A 17,537-nucleotide genomic window follows, 5' to 3' on the forward strand; every position below is an offset into this window, starting at 1 on the left:
TTGGTTTTTTGTAGGCTTTTATTAACAACTAATGGTTTATTGTAATAAACTTTTACTTCCCACTTATTTTATTGGGTATTTAAAAAGCTATGATACATACTATTGAACTCAAAAGTGATGGGGAAAAATTCTTTAACAAAAGAGGCTATCAAGCTAGCAAGTCAAATCTAAAAGGTTAGGCTAGGTGATTAAAGTTTGTTTGAGATTCTGATTATGATTGCAATTCAAAGTATTTTTTGTTTAGAAATATATTAAAATGATATTTTTTTGTTTTTTAAAAAATATTTTTTAAGATCAACATATGAAAATGATTTAAAAATATAAAAAAATTAATTTTTTTATAAACACGAGTTGGACCGCATTTTCAAACGGTATCTTAGTCTTAGATGCTTAGATGATGACATATTTTCCACCCAATTTGTTTTTAAATCAAATAATTGCACGTCATTCACTTTAGATAATAAATTCAATTTTCAACCTTTTTTTCACAAAGTCCTTTTAACAATGGAAACATAAAAGGTTGTTTTTCTTTCAACTTTGTTCCTAGTTATATCATTTGTTTTTAACTGCAAATTAAAATTTTATTTCATAAAATTAATATTTAATTTAACGTCAATAACTCTTAGAGACTTCATAAACATATCTCAACACATAAAACAATACCAATAATTCAATATTAAGTACGGGGATGAAATTCAAAATGATATTGCAGAAGGGACAATGTTGTCCACAATAAATTTTTGACGTTGAAAACGATGTAGCATAATAAAAACTTGCGTTATGTTTTAACTGTATTTTTAATTGTAATTTGTAATGTTCTTTTATAATTTGTTTTTGTCTAAAAGAAAAGTTTTATACTGATTATTTCTTACATTCCAATATTAATGCTGTTTTCATTATTAACAAATTCAAACATTCCAATATTAATGTTAATTAGCCACATTAACCAAAAATAAAAATAATAAAAATCCTAGAATGTATATCTCATTTGCTAATTGGTATCATCGAGCTTCCTGGGTAATGATGGAAAATGCAAGGAAAGCACAAAACGAATAATTTTTTGTCAATTGCTTTTGATTGCAGGACAACATTGAAGGGAATGTGATGGTTTTAAGGTGAACATTGCCTTATTTTTTTTTTTTTTAAGAGGGTATTTGAGAGTGTGATTATGGTTGCTTTTTAAAGTGCTTTTCACTCAAAAAAATATGTCAATAATATTTTTTTATTTTTTAAAAATTATTTTGAGATCAGTACATCAAAATGATTTGAAAACATCAAAAACATATTAATTCAAAGTAAAAAAAAATTTTAAATTTTTTTGGAAACACTTTTGAAAAGCACTCCCAAACAGCCTAATGTGGATGTCTAGACCAGTTTATGCATTTCTTGACTAATTTTACGGGTTTTGAAGTTAATGACAATATAATTCTCCAGAGGCCATCATATTAGTAATTATGGACTCAAATATAAAATCACAAAAAAAATAATTTTTTTAGTTTCAAACTCTTATAACTGAATTACCTTTACATGGTTTCATTGTCTAATTTTGAACTTTGAGAAATTGATTGAAAATATAATTTATAGGCGAGGGATGCAATTGTAGTTATCCATTAACTTTCTACTACCCGTCCCTAATCCTTTATATATGCTGCTCCATACAGTGAGTGAAAAGCATCCGAATTTAACACTCCCTCACCCACAAAAAAAATTCTACGAATCCCCCAAATTCCCCTCTACTGTCGCGTTTCCGGCGAAATTCTCAGGTGGGTATCCTTAAAACCCTTTAAATTCAAATTAGTATGCAATAAATTCATGCAGCACGGGCTGTTTAAGCCTTTAATAGATAGGGGTTTATTGGTTGATGCCTATGGTTGATTGTTATCTACATAAATTGGAAGATTTTTAGTTTAGTTTTAACACACAAAGAAGTTTACTTCTTCTTTTTCCCCCCTTTTAATCCAAGCAAGTCATAAGATTTTGTCTTCCAAATGCAATTTGACTTGGGTCATTGATTCAAAACAATAGATTTTAATCAGGTAATATTTTTTATTTCAAATTGGTATGCAGTAAAATCAATCAATTAGTCTTCGTTGGTTATTGGTTTTAGAAATTAATTGGCTTAATCGGAACAACAAAGCATGGATTTTAACAATTATTTTCTTCGTCGTCTCATTTATTGGATCGTAGTAAGTAATTCTAATGTTTTTTCATTCATCAGGGCTGGTGAGATAGAATGGAATCAAGGACTAGGAAGAGGTCATCGCTGAACAACAATGAAGACAGGATCAGCACGCTACCAAATGTACTTCTCCATCGCATTTTATCTTTTGTGGACGCAGTACAAGTTGTTCAAACCTGTGTTTTGTCCAAAAGATGGATGAATGTGTGGAAATCTCATCCCTATCTCGATTTCAATTTTGAGACATTTTCATCCTTAATAAATTCAGATTATTATGAGGATGAGATGGTCAATTTCACTGATTTTGTCAATCAAGTTTTAGTACGTCGCAATAACTTTAAGGCTATTAAGATTTCCTTGGATTTATGTGGTCATACTCGGTACAGTTTGGTAGAATCTTTGATATATTATGCAGTTAAGCATCATGCGGAAGAGATATGTATAGATACTGCTTGTCGCGATGTGCCAATTGTGTTGCCTCGTTGTTTCTTTAACTGTGAATCATTGAGAAGCTTAAAATTGAGAATTGATGGTGGCATAGCTTTGCCAAAATCATTGGGGTTGCCGTCTTTGAAGACATTGCATCTTGGAGGGGCCCAGAATTTTGATGGGAAGATTTTCTCAAGTTGCCCGAATCTTGAAAATCTGAAAATTGAAGATATATGCTTAAACACGATTGAAAATTTCAATATTCACGCTCTTAATCTGAAAAGCTTGGAAATTTTGAATTGGAGATATAGTAGAATTAAGACTGGATGCAAAGTTATGTTATTTGCTCCAAAGCTTACCAGTTTCAAGTTTGATGGGAACACTCCTTTATTTTGGTCTGAAGTGAATCTTACCTCCTTAGATGATGTAAATGTAGTCTTGCAGAGATACTATTACAGACATGACTATCAATTCTATGTAGATGAAGATGAATACATTTCGGGTGAAGATGAAACCAAGCAGGGGTTTTGTCTGGATCTTCTCAAGATGCTTCATCAGTTCTGCAGTGCAAAATCTTTGACACTATCCATGAATATCATCGAGGTGTGTATTTTAAAACATTTTATAATTTAAGAGATTGACTTGCAAAAGTTTGTGGTACAAGGCTGTGATGTTCAGATGGCAAGTCATCATTATAAATATCATGAATTTTGTCATGTTTGTGGCTCTAAAGATTTGTGCAGAAGGTTGTATTCTTAATTTGCATGGCTATCTTTAAGAAAATGATTTTCTTAGTGTGCATTGGTTTAAATGTGTCTTGTTAACCTTTCATAAAGTTCCTAGCACGCTAACAACTACTTCATTCCCTAGAGTGCCACTAATTTAGCTGACAAATGCCTCCTTTTATGTTTTACATTGAAGAGTTGAGAGATATTCTCTTTAATGCATGAAAGGATTTTAGGATTTCATGTGATCCCTTGCTTGTGTGTTAGCCCATGTGCGTTTGATAAGTACTCTTTAGGATTTGTGTCATATTCTTGCAATTCTGTAATCTTACCTACTAGGCAGTGTTCAATTCTGCAGGTGATGACGTAAGCTTTGTAAGCTTTTTTAATGGTATGAGTTTGCTTTGTAATTAGGCAATGGTGCTGCTACTGATTGACCCTCAAAGTATAATGTTGAAATGTGTCGTGTCCTTGAATAATTGAATTTTACATTCAATGCATCTTACGTTCTTAACCTCAAAGGCTCCCTCCTTCTTCATGATGGAATGCTGGGCATAGATACAATAATTCGAGCATGCATCATTTAGAGTTCGAGTTATTTTTCCTTACAAGTTTACCACAGGACTGACGAAACTGTTTTCTTCATCCATACCCAACTAATTTTTAACTGGTTATGATGATCATCCATGGACATCAGGTTTCATGATGAGATTGTTTGTCAACAACCTTGGATTTGTTGCTCACTGAATCACTAAAATGTTAATTTCCTTGTTTTTCGCAAAGGTTTATTTCTTAGTTGAACATCCTTTAATCTGGTTTTATTCTATATGAATTTTTCATGTTTCCAGGTTCTCTCTAAGGTTCCGGCAGCTCTAAATAAACATCCTTCTCCATTTTCCAATTTGAAGTATCTGAAGTTGAAAACCGACCACAAGGATGTCACTCTACCTGCCCATGTCTTGAATTACTTTCTTAGTAGCTCTTCTTTGCTGAAAGTATGCTTCTAATATTTTCCAAGGTAACCGAACAGCTCCTTCTACATTCGAAGTTATTGTTGATGCCTCTTAAACAATAACTGCTTCTGTTTCACACTAACATGTCTTGTAATTTCTTAGGGCACAAACCCACAAAGCTCTGAAGCTATTTGAAGGCAATTCTTTCCATTACCATACGCATGTGAATGTCTTTCAAGTGCTTAGGCACTCCTTTGACGCTTGTAATCTTCATGCGAATCGTGGCTTGATCCTTGTAGCCTACAGCAATACCATATACGATGCTTTTTTTCCTGCAAACATTGCATGGTTAATCTAATATATGAGTAGCTCTGATTGAACTCAGCAGTTTGCCTGAAACTTGCTCAGAAAGAATCATGCATACAATGCCAGTTAATGCAAAATTTGCCTAGAAGATAAAAATGGAAATTGTCGGGGTATGCGATGATGCCCTTCTTGTGAATTGAATTTGTGACTTTTTTTTTTAAATCCACATTAAGAAAGCTAAATGAAATGAGAATTTCACTGCAAGTACAGACATAAATTAGTATGTCTAAGATACTAGTAAAAATAGTATGAAGATATTTCTTTATTTCTAAGATAAAAAAAATAATGGGTTGGTGAATAAGGGTATTTCATGTTTTTTTAATTTTCATGTACAAAAAAATAATGCTTTTAACCTCAAAAAAGATATATAAAGAGGTTCTTGGTGGCCAAATCTGGTTGTTTCCTGTTTAACTAGATGAGCAGCCGTGCTCTTTTCCATATGATGCATTGCATGTATACATATAATGGTTAGGTTTGTTATAGTGATAAATTATTAGTGGTTTTTTCTTTCTTTTTTATTTAATGATAGCTAAAATGCACAATGGTAATCTCTTTGATTGCTAGACCTTACCCTTTTATTCTTTAGTGACTTAAATTTAAGCCTTCAGTTTATGGGTATTTGGGTATTTTCTTTTTACTCAGTGTTATTAGAAAATTGTTTGGAGGTGTATGTGTATTTTCTAATTTTAACATAATGAAAGCACTCTTTTATCTCTAAAATCAATAAAATTTAGAACTATTAATCAAGGGTTATTTTGGCTTTTCATTATATTTGTAATAATAAAAATATTTATTTGCCTCTAAGATTAAAAAGGATAGGCTGTTAGACAAGAATATTTCAGGTTTTTTTCTTGAATAATAAAAGAACACTTTTAGTCTTACAAAAAATTGAAAAAAATAGCTTAGATCCGATAAAAATATAACAAGTATGCCAAACCTAAACAACTTGAATTTAACACCATGCCGAATCCACATGCTTTGAGCCTCAGAATTAATACTAGAGATTCAGCAAGTTTTCCCAACCATACCTGGCCAAAGCGCCTATCTTCATCTTAAGGTGCCACAGACTTAATACTTGAGATTCAGCAAGTTTTAATGATGTGAATGCCATGACTAATTAACTCTGTTGTCATTACTCAGACACCAAAAAATAAACTGAGCGGAAATTATTCTACACAATGGGTGCAAGGCACATTTAGAAACATTATTGGCTCTTAATTAATTTAAGATTTTCTTAATGTTCAATCTCTGTCAGTGGAAGATCACTTGCAAGTGCTTTCTGGCTTTATTTTTCTCTCTTTTCTTCAACCTCAACACATTAGATTCACCTTTACCTACGTACCCTTCTTCATCGCATCCCACCTTTTCCATTCATTTAATCCCTACCACTAATGGCCGTTGCCTTTTCATTTGCAGGGATTCTCCCTCAATAGGATTGTACTTGCTTTTTGTGCGTGCAGCAACTTAAATAACCTGTTCTCCAGCTACATTTACGTGCCTCTTTTGACTGCTACAGCAAGAATTTACTTGGCTCTCTTGCAATGCACCTTTACTCTTTGCCTTTGATGAGACATCGTTTTGTTGTTTGTTTGCTGAATGCTTTTCTTTTGTGATGCCTTTTGTTGTTTCTAAATTCAAGAATACAGGTGTTGCCTAGCTCCTTAAGAATGATCAATCAAATTATATATTCTCTCAAATTATATGAGCTTTTGTTCTTACAATTTCCTTGCAATGTGAACCCCTTCCACACACTGATAGTTGCCCAAATTCACCAAAACTTGCTTCATCTGTACAATTGTTTTTGCTTCGTTCAACGTTCTCTTAATCATAACTTCAGCTGGTTTTTCTAAATTATATTAGCACCATTGACAGGCATGGTTTGCCGGACTCAATAACTTGGGTTCGCATTAAACAGTTTAAATACGAAATTATTCTTGGATTTCAACAAAAATAAAGTTGCATGAAGGGGTATTTTTATTATTTTGTAAATATCATGTGTGAGGTTTCTGGACCTAGTTGACGCTTGCCTTTAGGTTAGGGTCTTTTTTTGTCTTTTCAAAATAAAATAAAATAACATGAAGCTTAAATACTTAAGTTAATACACATGGTGGAGGAAAATTATCTTATGAGGTTATGGTATGTATGTTTTCGGAATAGAACTTCAACAGCAAAGCTTAAAGAGGAATAACATGAAGCTTTCTAATGAAGAAGCTGATTGTCTAGGAGTTCTATTACCAAGGGTTCAAGATTGTTTATATAGCTTTGAATCCATATATAGATATATCCACGTAAAAAAGGACGGTCAACATGTTTTTCATCTAAAATTTTAAACCACTTGGGCGAAAAAGCTTGAGTGATGACAACCTTTGCAAAAGCTTTTTAGGGAATACATTTCCAGGAGGTGTTTCTTCATTTCATGTATATATGTATGCCCTCGTGGTTGATGGTGAATATATTAGATTTTACTAGAGCTGATATTTTTATGAGAACAAGTTTGTTCATTTATAATTTTAGGAAAAAACAACCTAGTTAAGACAAAATTATTTTTATTGAATTTACCCTACTCTATTATATGATCTCTTGGATGATTTAAGTTTTAGATTCAATTGTCTTTGAATTAAATATGAATGATCAATTTAACCTCACAGATCTAAACTTCATCTAGTTGTCTAGCTCAAAACATGATTTAACTCTTAAAAAATTATTAAATTATTGTCATTTAGCATATGCCTAACCCGATTATGCATAGATGCAAAACAATAAATTATTGAAAGATAAAAAAAAATTATGGCGTGAAATGAAAAAACAATGCTATATTGCATTGCATTGAGTCAAGGGTATGACCATGATAAACTAACCTGGTTAGACCATTTATTTATTTTTTTTTCATTTTTTTTTCTAGTTGAGCTTTTATTGGATTCAGGTGAGATGAGATATAAAACAAAATTAAAGAGTTATTAAATAATCAATTATGAAATTTAAAAAAAAATATTGGTGTTTGCAAAGTATGCACTAGCTTGTGAGGAAGCTTATCACAATAGAGAGGCATGTTTAACATCCCATGAGATTTAAGCGTGTTTGAGAATGTGATTTTGATTATTTTTTAAAGTGTTTTTTATTGAGAAATATATTAAAATAATATATTTTTTATTTTTTAAAAATTATTTTTAATATCAGCACATTAAAATAATCTAGAAACACAAAAAAATATTAATTTAAAACAAAAAAAATAAATAAAATTTAAATTTTTTTAAAAATACTTTAAAAATACAAAAACAACTACTTAGCAATAATTACTAAATTAATCAAGGTGTAAATTGATCCAAATATTTATGTTAATTAAAAAAAATTAATAAATAACAAAAATCCTAGAACGTATTTCTCATTTGCTAATTGGTATTACCATGCTTCTTGGGTAAATAATGGAAAATGCAAGGAAAGCGCTTGACGAATATATTCTTGCCTAATAAAAAAGCAATTGCGGGAAAACATAGAAGGGAATGTGATTGGTTTTAAGGTAACATTGCCGTATTTTGAACTTCGAGAAATTGTTTGAAAATATAATTTATAGGAGAGGTATGCATTTGGAGTTAGTTAACCATTAACTTTCTAGTACCCGTCCCTGATCCCTTATATACGCTCCAAACAGCGAGTGAAAAGCCGCCGACTTTAACACTTCCTCACCAAAACAAACATATACGAATCCCTCAAAATCCCCTCAACTGTTGCGTCTCCGGCGAAATTCTCAGGTGGGTATCCTTAAAACCCTTTGAATTCAAATGGGAATGCAATAAATTCATTCAGCACATACTGTTTAAGCCTGTAATAGATTGGGGTTTGTTGGTTGTTGCCTATGGATAGATAGATAGATGTGTTCATTGGTATCTACATAAACTGGAAGATTTTGAGTATAGTTTTAACACACAACGAAGTTTACTTTTTTTATTCCTTTTATTTCCACTCACTTTTAATCCAAGCAAAGCATAAGATTTTTTCTTCCAAAAACAATTTGACATAGGTCATTGATTCAAAACAATAGATTTTAATCAGGTTTTTTTAACCCCGTAATCTCATTTGAATTCATTATCTAGAAAAAAATGACAAATTATATTATAATTGAAATAATATATGTTAATATTTTAATATAATAGTAATATTGATCCTAGAGTTTTTTTTTTTTGAATGAAAATATAGAAAAATACGAAGTTGTGTTTATGATATCCAAATTGTATACCTTTTTCTTTTCATTTTTTCTCATGAAACTTTTTATATTAAATTTTGTTTATAAGGTGAATCGAAATTCTTAAAGATATACTTTGGCATGAAATGCTGTATTATTATAAATAACGTTTCGGTACATATGCTAATAATAAACTAGTCTCTGAAAATTAACAAATTCATTTTTAAGCCAATCAAGAGATTATATTGGCAGTATAATTATAGCTGGATAGTACAATTACAAGAAAATTTAGTGTGATGGTTAATTTGAAATATAGGATACTGAACTGTAATTATAACTCTTTTTCAAATTTCGATGACTTCGTAACATTCCTTCCTTTGTTTACTTTTTGTTGTGGAATTTGCAGTTCTCAATCAATAGGTATCTCCTTGTCTCTCCACATTAACAATGGAAATAATCATACTGGAAACAGATAGACAACCTCAAAATAACCAAGAACCAACAGGGGAACCAAGGACTAGGAAGAGGTCATCACTGAACAACAATGAAGACAGGATCAGCACACTACCAAATGTACTTCTCCATCACATTTTGTCTTTTGTGGACGCAGTGCAAGTTGTTCAAACCTGTGTTTTGTCCAAAAGATGGATGAATGTGTGGAAATCTCATCCCTATCTCGACTTCAATTTTGAGACATTTTCATCCTTAATCAATTCAGATTATTATGACGATGAGGTGAACAATTTCACTGACTTTATCTATCATGTTTTAGTACGTCGCCATAACCTTAAGGCTGTTAAGATTTCCTTAGATATACTTCGTGATACTCGATGTAGTTTGGTGGAATCGTTGATATATTATGCAGTTAAACATCACGTGGAAGAGATATCTATAAATACTGCTCATTGGGATGTGCCAATTGTGTTGCCTCGTTGTTTCTTTGACTGTGAATCATTGAGAAGCCTAAAATTGAAAGTTGACGGTGGCATAGCTTTGCCAAAATCTTTGGGGTTGCAGTCTCTGAAGACATTGCATCTTGGTGGGGCCCGGAATTTTGATGGGAAGATTTTCTCAAGTTGCCCGAATCTTGAAAATCTGAAAATTGAAGATATATGCTTAAACACGATTGAAAATTTCAATATTCATGTTCTTAATCTGAAAAGCTTGGAAATTTTGAATTGGAGATATAGTAGAATTATGCGTGGATGCAAGGTCATGTTATTTGCTCCTAAGCTTACCAGTTTCAAGTTTGATGGGAACACTCCTTTATTTTGGTCTGAAGTGAATCTTACCTCTTTGGATGATGTAAATGTAGTCTTGCAGAGATACCATCACAGTCATAACTATCCATTCTATGTAGTTGAAGATGAATACATTTCAGAAGAAGATGAAACCGAGCAGGGGCTTGTTCTCAATCTCATCAAGATGCTTCATGAGTTCTGCAGTGCAAAATCTTTGACATTATCCATGAATATCATTGAGGTGCGTTTATTAAAACATTCTACCATTTAAGAGATTTATTTGTTAAAGTTTGTGGTACAAGGCTGTGAAGTTCAGATGGCATGTAAACATTACAAATATTGTGAATCTTGCCATTTTTGTTACTTTGAAGATTTATGCAGAAGGTTAAATTCTTAATTTACATGACCATCTTTAAGAAAATGATTTTCTTTGTGTGCATTCATTTAGATTTGTCTTGCTGACCTTTCATAAAGTTCCTAGCACATTAACAACCACTTCATTCTCTAGAGTGCCACCAATTTATGTTTTATATTGAAGAGGTGAAAGATATTCTCTTTACTGCATGAAAGAATTTTAGGATTTTGTGTGTGGTCACTCGCTTGTGCTTTAGCCCATGTGTGTTTGATAACAACTCTTTAGGATTTGTGTGTCGCGGGGTTGAGGTAGGGAGGGGTTTGGTTCATATTCTTGCAACTCTGTAATAAGTCAGTGTTAAATTCTGCATGTGATGACAGAAGCTTTTTTTGACATTGAATTTTTACTTTTCTAATGCTATGAGTTTGCTCAGTAATGTGCTGCAACTGATTGACCCTCCAAGTGTAATGTTGAAATGTGACATGTCCTTGAATAATTGAATTTTACATTGAATGCATCTTTTATAGCTATCTTTTCCTTACAGGTTTACAGCTACTGGCTTTGATTGATTGGCTTGCACGACTTTGATATTTGATAAAACTGGATTTTCTTATGCTGCAATTTTTGGTTTCAAGTATTGTGGAGTCACTAACAGATTATTAATTTTCTGTATTTATCGCTTTCAAGTGGTGTTACACGTTAAAAGAATGTGTTTGTTCTCATTGCACACATATTTTACCCATGACTAAATTATTTTTGTTTTGTTGGAGATAGCTAAAAGAATTTCTACAGTAGTTTAATTTGGTGAAATATCAAATCCTTTATATTCTTGTTCTGCTGCTGACTTTCGTGTGAGAACAAGTCTGTATATCATTAATAACTAACGGACTGACTGAGTCAACATGTAAAGACAACTTTTTCTTCAGCTATATCCAACCACTGTTTAACTGGTTATCATGATCATCTATCGACATCAGGTTTCATGATGAGATTGTTATTTTATAACCTTGCATTTGTTGCTCACTGAATAACTAAATTGCTAATTTCATTGTTTTTCTCTAAGGTTTCGTTCTTAGTTAGCATCCTATCTGGTTTCATTTTATATGAAATTTTCGTGTTTCCAGATTCTCTCCGAGGTTCCGGATGCTCTAGATAAACATCCTTCGCCATTTTCTAATTTGAAGTATCTGAAGTTGAAAACTGACCACAAGGATGTCACTCTACCTGCCCATGTCTTGAATTACTTTCTTACAAGCTCTTCTTTTCTGAAAGTGAGCTTCTAATATTTTCCAAGGTAATCGAACAGCTCCTTCTACATTAAAAGTTACTGTTGATGCCTCTTAAATAATATCTGCTTCACTTTCCACTCTAACATGCCTTGTAATTTCTTAGGCACAAACCCACGAAGCTGTGAAGCTATTTGAAGGCAGTTCTTTCCATTACCAAAATGCATGTGAATGTCTTTCAAGTGCCTAGGTACTCCTTTGGGGTTTGTTATCTTCATTTTAATCGATCGTGGCTTGATCCTTATAGCATACAGCAATACCATATAAGATGTTCCTTTTCCCGCTAACATTGTGTAGCTAATCCAATATATTGAGTAACTCTGATTGAACTCAGCTGTGTAGCGATGATTGAACTCAGAAATTTGCCTGAAACTTGCTCAGAAAGAACCATGCATACGATGCCAATTAATGCAAAATTTTCCCAGAAGGTAAAAAGGAAATTGTTTGGTGATGCGTTGATGTCGTTCTTGCATATGAATTTTTAACTATGTTTACATTGACAAATTAAGAACACTAGCTTACTACTAAACAAGAAAAATAGCTGTTAAATTAGCCAGGAGTTGATATCGATTAGGGGACAATAAGAGGTTGCGTAAACTTGAAACTTGTTATCGATTAGGGGACAAAGAGATGCACATGGACAAACTCATTGTACTCTCAAGCATCTTATATCTTTGCTACCATTCCAAATATATTTGCCTTCACAAGCACAATATCACACGACCATGCAAATACTTAGTAGGCAAATACCAAGGTATTTTTCATGAGCAAACACTTGGAGGTTCCTAGCCATATACTGAGTATCAAATGTTAGTGTAACAAACATAACTACAAACCTTACATCATTGAAGTACGATCACAACTAGAGTGCCACCCATTATACAAAAATATAGCTCAATAATCTTACTAAAAGGTAACCCAACTTATGCCTAGAAATACAACGCTCTACGTGTTACCTTCTAGCAAGGCAATGTCACCATCCTATACCTCAAGGACATGTTGAACAACAAGCATGGGGGCAAATGTAAAGGGTTGAGCTAACCCAACATCTAGAAGAGATGATCATTAAAAACCAATTTATTTTGCTTGGGTGAATTATTTAGATGCTCCTTATCTTTACTCTTTAGTGGTTACTTTTTAAATCATAAATGAGTTTTTTCAATGTAAAAGTTGTGGTTTTCTGAAGAAGAAGAAACATGGTTTTTTTTAGTGAAGGAGAAGAAGAGAGATAGAGATAGTGTGGTTATGGGTTCTTGGACTTTTTTCCAAGAGAAATAGTATTAGTAATAAAGAATTATAATCTTATGAGAATGATTTTTTTTTTTGTTGGTTTCAACTTATAATAGTATTTTTATATCATTATCCCATATGATGTCCACAACTCCACGCTTCATAAGATAATTTATAACCACTAATCAAGGCCGCCAAACTAACCACCTTAACCCGTGACAAACAACACAATCTCCTTTCCATCCACTCTAACCAAAACCTCATGATCTCCTTCACCTCGTGCATATAGTAGCCTTTAACCATCATCCTTTCCATCCAAAACACAACATCAACTATGTCATTTCTTCATTTTTCCCAAGCCAAATAGACTGGTAGCTATATAATCCAACAACTCTGAAATCTTCTCTCCATCATGAAATTGAATAATCGATCCACCATTACTCAAAAACCAGGTTGAAAATACGAAAACTCCTCTAACCGAAATCAAACCAAAATTCTAGTTAATTTCTACCCAAAATCAAGTAAAAAATCCCAAACTTGTGACAACCCCCATCTCTACCATTTTAACCATAAAATCCAACAAAAAAACACCTAAAAAAAGAAGAAAAAAATAGTATCAAAACATGAGATACATGTGTTGTGCACCTCACACACTTATTAATATGCTAACGCATGATTCCCATGTATCGACACTATCAAAATGGTTTTTAGTTATGTTTTAAGAACAAAATCACATTTTCCCCTTCCCTTTATTACTTAAGATTATTTGTGCATGTTTTTCATGATATATTAAAGTATTGGAGTTCGTATAATTGTATAGAAACTTTGGGGGTATAAAGCCATCACAAATTTACTTTTTAAGGTGCGATAACATTAGAATCAACAACCCACATGTTGAGATTGGAATAGAATTATCTAAGATGTAATTGTTTAACGTCACTTTGAGCTTATATATATATATATGTTTGATTGTGGTGGAGTTTATGCTCGATAAAGGTTTTCAATTATTTTTTAAAATAAATGGTAGGATTATTTTTATATTAAGCAAGTTTTTATTTTTATTTTTTGTTTGGATGTGTATTGATTATTTTCTTTATCAAATAATCAACTTGAGGATGGTAAGATCTTTATACAGATCTTTTCCTTCAGATGTTTAGATGTTTTCATATAAAAAACAATAATAATTTTTTATTTTTTTTATTTTTTGTGTGATGCTTGTATGTGTGTTGATTGATTTTTTTAATCCAAGAGTTAACCTAGGGATAATACAATCCTTATACATGTCATGTTTCTTGAAAGTTAAAAGATACTAGATATTGTTGATACACCACTTTGTTTGTGTGTTTATATATATATATCATTTTTGTTTTATGTGAATCTAGATCTATAAGTTGAAGGGTGTCTTAGGAAATATCACTTTAATACACTTTACTAGTTATCTAGTAAACTCTTATCATACTGATAGAGTCATCTTCAAGATGCCAACATTTGATTTTATAAAAAAATATTATTTATAATAAAAATTTGGTTAATATTCTTTTGAAACTTGGTTTGTAAATATAATTTAGATGTTTATACTTATTGTTTATGAAGTTTTAATTTTGAATATGTGTGGATGTTTGTTTAATTATTTCCTAGATCACATCATATAACTTTTATGTGATGAGTAAATTTGAATTGTGTTCATATGATCTCATATAGACCGATTTAGGACGAGTGGTGACTTTAGGATCTATTTTGAAAATAATAAAAGAAAACATGCTTGAAACCTAATTTATCATTCACCATTCTCTCAAATCTAATGTCTATGTTTTAAAAATGAGGATTACACCATGTTGTCAAAACTAGATCCCAAATGTCTTAGTAGTCTTTTATCCTTAGTATCAAGTGCACATATATCAGTTTAGGTAAATTATTAGCATGTAAGCACAATACATATCTTTTTATCATTAAAAATAAACATGAAGCAACTTATCTTAGGTCTGATATATAAAGTGATTGTTATCTTTTCTATTAAAAAACCAATCATTTACTTAGAATATTTGAAAGAACAATTAGTGCTCTTAATTACTATAAAACTATGTGAAGATTTTTTTTTTTCAATTCAACTCCTATCAGCTCACCAAGATGTAAAAACAGAGGAAGTAAAGGACTACAATGAGTCAAAAGTTTTTAACCCCTTTTCTGAGCTAGGTAGACCTATATATTTTTCAAAGAATTTATATGAAAAGAAGTGGGGGACATCAATCCTAAAAAATATCTAGAAAACTCAAAACAAACAAATAAGAGAAAGAGAGAGAGAAGAAAGAGATCACAAAGATATACAAAATAAAAAAAGGGATAAAAACATATTAGAAAAAGAAAGAAAAAAGAAAGAAAGAAAAGGATCTCAATCAACATTACCATCCATGACAACCCCACTATTGCCGTAACCCTCATTAATAAACTCTTCATCACCATTAACCTATACCAAAATCTTTTGAAATGCGTTGACAAAACCCAATGACCCATATCTCTCGCTCTCTCTCTCTTTTCATAATGAATGACCCTACACCAACTACAACATTTATCTTTGTTCATCTTTATTTTTATAAGCATATGCATATTAATTTAGGCAACCAAAATAAAAAGTATAACCTAAAACTTTATCTTTCAAAAGCAAACACAAAACAATTTATCATAGGTTGGATGCCTAGGCTAAGTTTTATTTTTTATTTGAATAACCAACTTCGTACTATAGAATCTTAGAAAAGCTAGTTAGAGGTTTCCTATTTACTTTAAAAATAAGTGGTGAATATTTTTTTTTTCATTTTACCTTTTTTCTTTTAGCTCATTAAGACATCCCTTATAATAACAATTATGGGGTTATGTTAAAAAAATTTTAAAAAAATAAATCGATATTAATAAAAAAAACTTTTTTATATTTTTACTATTCAAATTGCATGGGCATTCTATACTTTGTTCCGATTTTTTCTTTGACATTTCAATTATAGAACTTTTTTTTAAGTCCCTATTTATTGAGGAAAGAGATTGAAAGTTGCTAGAAAAGGGATATTAGAGAGAAAGATCTCGAGTGCCCAAATTTTGACCATATATAAGTATGATTTTAGTATTCATGAATTCATTTTTAAGAGAAACTCAACAAATATGGCTTCTACCATTAATAATGTTAGAAAAAGTAGATCAAAACTAAAAAATGTTAATGACTTGATTTGATTTTGAGTTTTCCTGTCTATTAAATTGTGTTTTGTGATTGGAAGAGGTCCATATGATATATTTTTTTTTCCATGTTTTGGAGTGAAAAAAAGTTGAAATTTTAGTTTTTGGAATCTAAAAAGTTATATCTTGATTTTTCAGTCACCTTTAGCGACTGCAAGTTGTTACAGATGGACAACACCTCATTCGCTGCCTATAAAAAATTATGGCCCGAGCTTAAGCCCATGCTTTAGTGGCCATCCTTTCATGCCTAGTCAACGTATAGGCTTGATTCTTTAGTCCCTTTTATTTTAAAAAAACATTTATATTAAAATAAATTATATTTAGATAAATAATTATAATTATATTTTAAAAAATATTTAATTATGTTATGCTTTTTAAATAACTTTTTTTAGCTTTTTATTGTTATATTATATATATTATTTTTAATTATTTTTATATTCTTTCTTATAATTAATTATTCTTTCCTTTTAATACTATCTCATACAAATAATCAAAATATCTTTTTTCTTAATTTAAAATTTTTTTATATATTATAGATTATGATAAGTTTTTATTTTAAAAACCATGCTACCAACATCTACCAAAATTGAAAAGAAATAAATGAATAATAAAAAGAAAGTTTTGGATAAAAAAATATTTTTTTCCTACTAAAGTTCGATCATTTGAGTTTTAATGGATGTTTGTTTTTATTGCTTTAAGTTTTATTCAAATAACCATACTATCAATAAAACAAATCATAGTTCCATCAAAATTAAAAAAAAAACATATAATTAAAATAATTAATAGAAGAAATATATTTTTACTCCTAGAATTTAATTCATTATAAATTTTTATGAATATGAATTTCAGTTACCACATAAAAAAAGATGGTTTTTAAAATGGCTTGAAGAAATATTTATATACGAATATTTATTAATACTCCTGCGCTATCTAATGGTAATACGAAGTCATGGGCTTTCTAACGAAATTAATAAAAAAAGAAGGTCCACCTAATAAATCATATGAGAAGAGAAACAAAGTTATTCATTCTAAAATATTCATTTTTAAAACATTTAAACAAAGTTATTTATTTTGAAATATCCATTATTTAATGAATTTTTCTTTTAATATAGATGATTTAGACTTATGGATTCCACATCCAACCAACACTAATATTATTTAAAAATTCATTTAGGATTTGATATTTCGAAAGTGTACATCAAGGGTTTATACTTAAAAATGAACACCATCTCAACTAAAAGTTTAAATTAATAAGTTAAAAATATATTTTATACACTATATTAATTAGACACCAAGACCAAGTTTAACTTCAAGCTTTTATTTCAGTTAATCACCATACGTATAAACAACATTTTTGGCATCATAAGTTTTTTT

At 30.8% G+C, this 17,537-nt stretch overlaps 2 protein-coding genes across 2 annotated transcripts; both read left to right on the forward strand.

Moving 5' to 3' along the window:
- The first annotated feature begins 1,607 nt into the window (after nucleotides 1-1,607).
- On the forward strand, nucleotides 1,608-4,670 carry LOC118043692 (F-box/LRR-repeat protein At3g26922). Its single transcript, XM_035051727.2, has 4 exons — nucleotides 1,608-1,763; nucleotides 2,219-3,211; nucleotides 4,182-4,351; nucleotides 4,449-4,670. Exons 2-3 carry the CDS (start codon nucleotides 2,234-2,236, stop codon nucleotides 4,338-4,340), a joined length of 1,137 nt encoding a protein of 378 aa, XP_034907618.1. The 5' UTR covers nucleotides 1,608-1,763; nucleotides 2,219-2,233; the 3' UTR covers nucleotides 4,341-4,351; nucleotides 4,449-4,670.
- A 3,435-nt stretch (nucleotides 4,671-8,105) lies between these two features.
- On the forward strand, nucleotides 8,106-12,047 carry LOC118043690 (F-box/LRR-repeat protein At3g26922). The gene is made up of 4 exons (XM_035051723.2): nucleotides 8,106-8,401; nucleotides 9,239-10,314; nucleotides 11,553-11,722; nucleotides 11,821-12,047. Exons 2-3 carry the CDS (start codon nucleotides 9,280-9,282, stop codon nucleotides 11,709-11,711), a joined length of 1,194 nt encoding a protein of 397 aa, XP_034907614.1. The 5' UTR covers nucleotides 8,106-8,401; nucleotides 9,239-9,279; the 3' UTR covers nucleotides 11,712-11,722; nucleotides 11,821-12,047.
- The last annotated feature ends 5,490 nt before the right edge of the window (nucleotides 12,048-17,537 follow it).

The sequence above is a fragment of the Populus alba genome, chromosome 11, assembly GCF_005239225.2.
Source record: "Populus alba chromosome 11, ASM523922v2, whole genome shotgun sequence".
Lineage (NCBI taxonomy): Eukaryota > Viridiplantae > Streptophyta > Magnoliopsida > Malpighiales > Salicaceae > Populus > Populus alba.